At 39.3% G+C, this 1,383-nt stretch overlaps 1 protein-coding gene across 1 annotated transcript in view; it reads left to right on the top strand.

Moving 5' to 3' along the window:
* Positions 1-1,383, top strand: part of KIAA0319 (KIAA0319 ortholog) — a 40,566-nt gene that overhangs the window by 32,430 nt on the left and 6,753 nt on the right. The window contains exon 14 of the mRNA XM_015414724.1: positions 996-1,155. Within this exon, the coding sequence (XP_015270210.1) occupies positions 996-1,155 (160 nt within the window). The remainder of the gene's footprint in view (positions 1-995; positions 1,156-1,383) is intronic.

The raw sequence follows: 1,383 nt of genomic DNA, 5'->3' as shown, positions 1-1,383 counted from the left end.
AATGGGGAATGGCAGTGGTGCTGCTGTGGTAGGTAGAATAGCGGGGCTCTGGCTTGCTAACCAAGGGCCCCACAGGGTACATCATTTGAATAAACATAAAGTAGTATGAACGAGGCCCACTTCCTGTCTTTATTTTACTAACAATGTGAAAATGTTGTGGCTTGTTTGGAAGCTGTTCCTCAATTATTATTATTTTGTATTTTATTCCATCTGTCGCAGTGAAGCCACATTGCATGCTGCTTTCTTGTTGCCCCTTAGTTTGTCAATTAGTGCTCCTGCTTGTTACGACTACGATTTTGTATGTCTTGGTCTTTTGACCTGTAAGCCCCATTTAAAAGTGGTGCTGGTGACTTAAACATGAGTGACACACTTTTATCGGCATGCACTTCCATGTGGCTGGCATAATTGGAATGACAGCATGACTACTGATACGTGGCATGCTAACACTGCATGTGCAGAGGCCAGAAGCACAATTTAAACATAACAGCAGCTCATTGAGCTCTTTCATCAGAAGGTTTTTGGTTGGGCCTGCTCAGTCTGCCTTTATAAATTAGCCTCAGATTTGCAGAAGCAACAGAGTGGAGTGCCCCTTGATGACTCTGTTCTCTGCCCAATACACAGTATGCATTTGAATAGACTGTCAGTCTGGCCTTGAATTTTATTATCCCCTGCTCCCCTGTCCTCTGTTTCTCCCATCCTTTGCCGTTCTTTTTGCTGAATTTTACCATTAAGTGTCGTTAAACTAATAATTTCCATGTACATTTGCAGGGAGGAGTGAGACTGTAGAGATTTTGGGGGGAAACTCTTTGCTTGGGACTTCATATATACTGTGTTTGAGAGTATAATTATTATTCAATATGTGATAAATTTATGCATGGAACATGCGTTTTCCTTTTTTAAAAAGTTATTATTTCCACTTTTGGCGCTTCCAGGAAATGTTATGAAGAGAATATTTGCCATGATCTGAAAGAAGTCTATCATTTCTGCATTTTCAGACCCTAAGAAAAATAGCCTAGTGGAACTGATATTGCAAGTTGGAGCTGGCCAGTTGACTGAGCAACAGAAAGGCACACTTGTGCGACAGCTTGCAGTGCTACTGAATGTCTTAGAGTCAGACATTAAAGTTCAGAAGATACACGCCTATTCTGATATCAGGTACAAAGACATATGAAGAGCCAGTGTAATATAGGGGTTAGAATCTCAGACTTTTATTTATTTATTTTTTAATTATTTTATTATTGAGATTTATATCCCGCCCCATCCAATATTCAGCTCGGGGCGGCTTACAAGATTAAAATAGAAATACAAACAACAACAATTTAAAACAGTATATCCAATATAAAATATGGTGCTGAAATAATTTACATAAAATCCAAGATGGAC

The sequence above is a fragment of the Gekko japonicus genome, unplaced genomic scaffold, assembly GCF_001447785.1.
Source record: "Gekko japonicus isolate JY-2015 unplaced genomic scaffold, Gekko_japonicus_V1.1 scaffold1433, whole genome shotgun sequence".
In the NCBI taxonomy this organism is placed as follows: Eukaryota; Metazoa; Chordata; class Lepidosauria; order Squamata; family Gekkonidae; genus Gekko; species Gekko japonicus.
The sequence above is the reverse complement of the archived record's forward strand: the minus strand, read 5'-3'. Positions and strand labels throughout refer to the sequence as shown.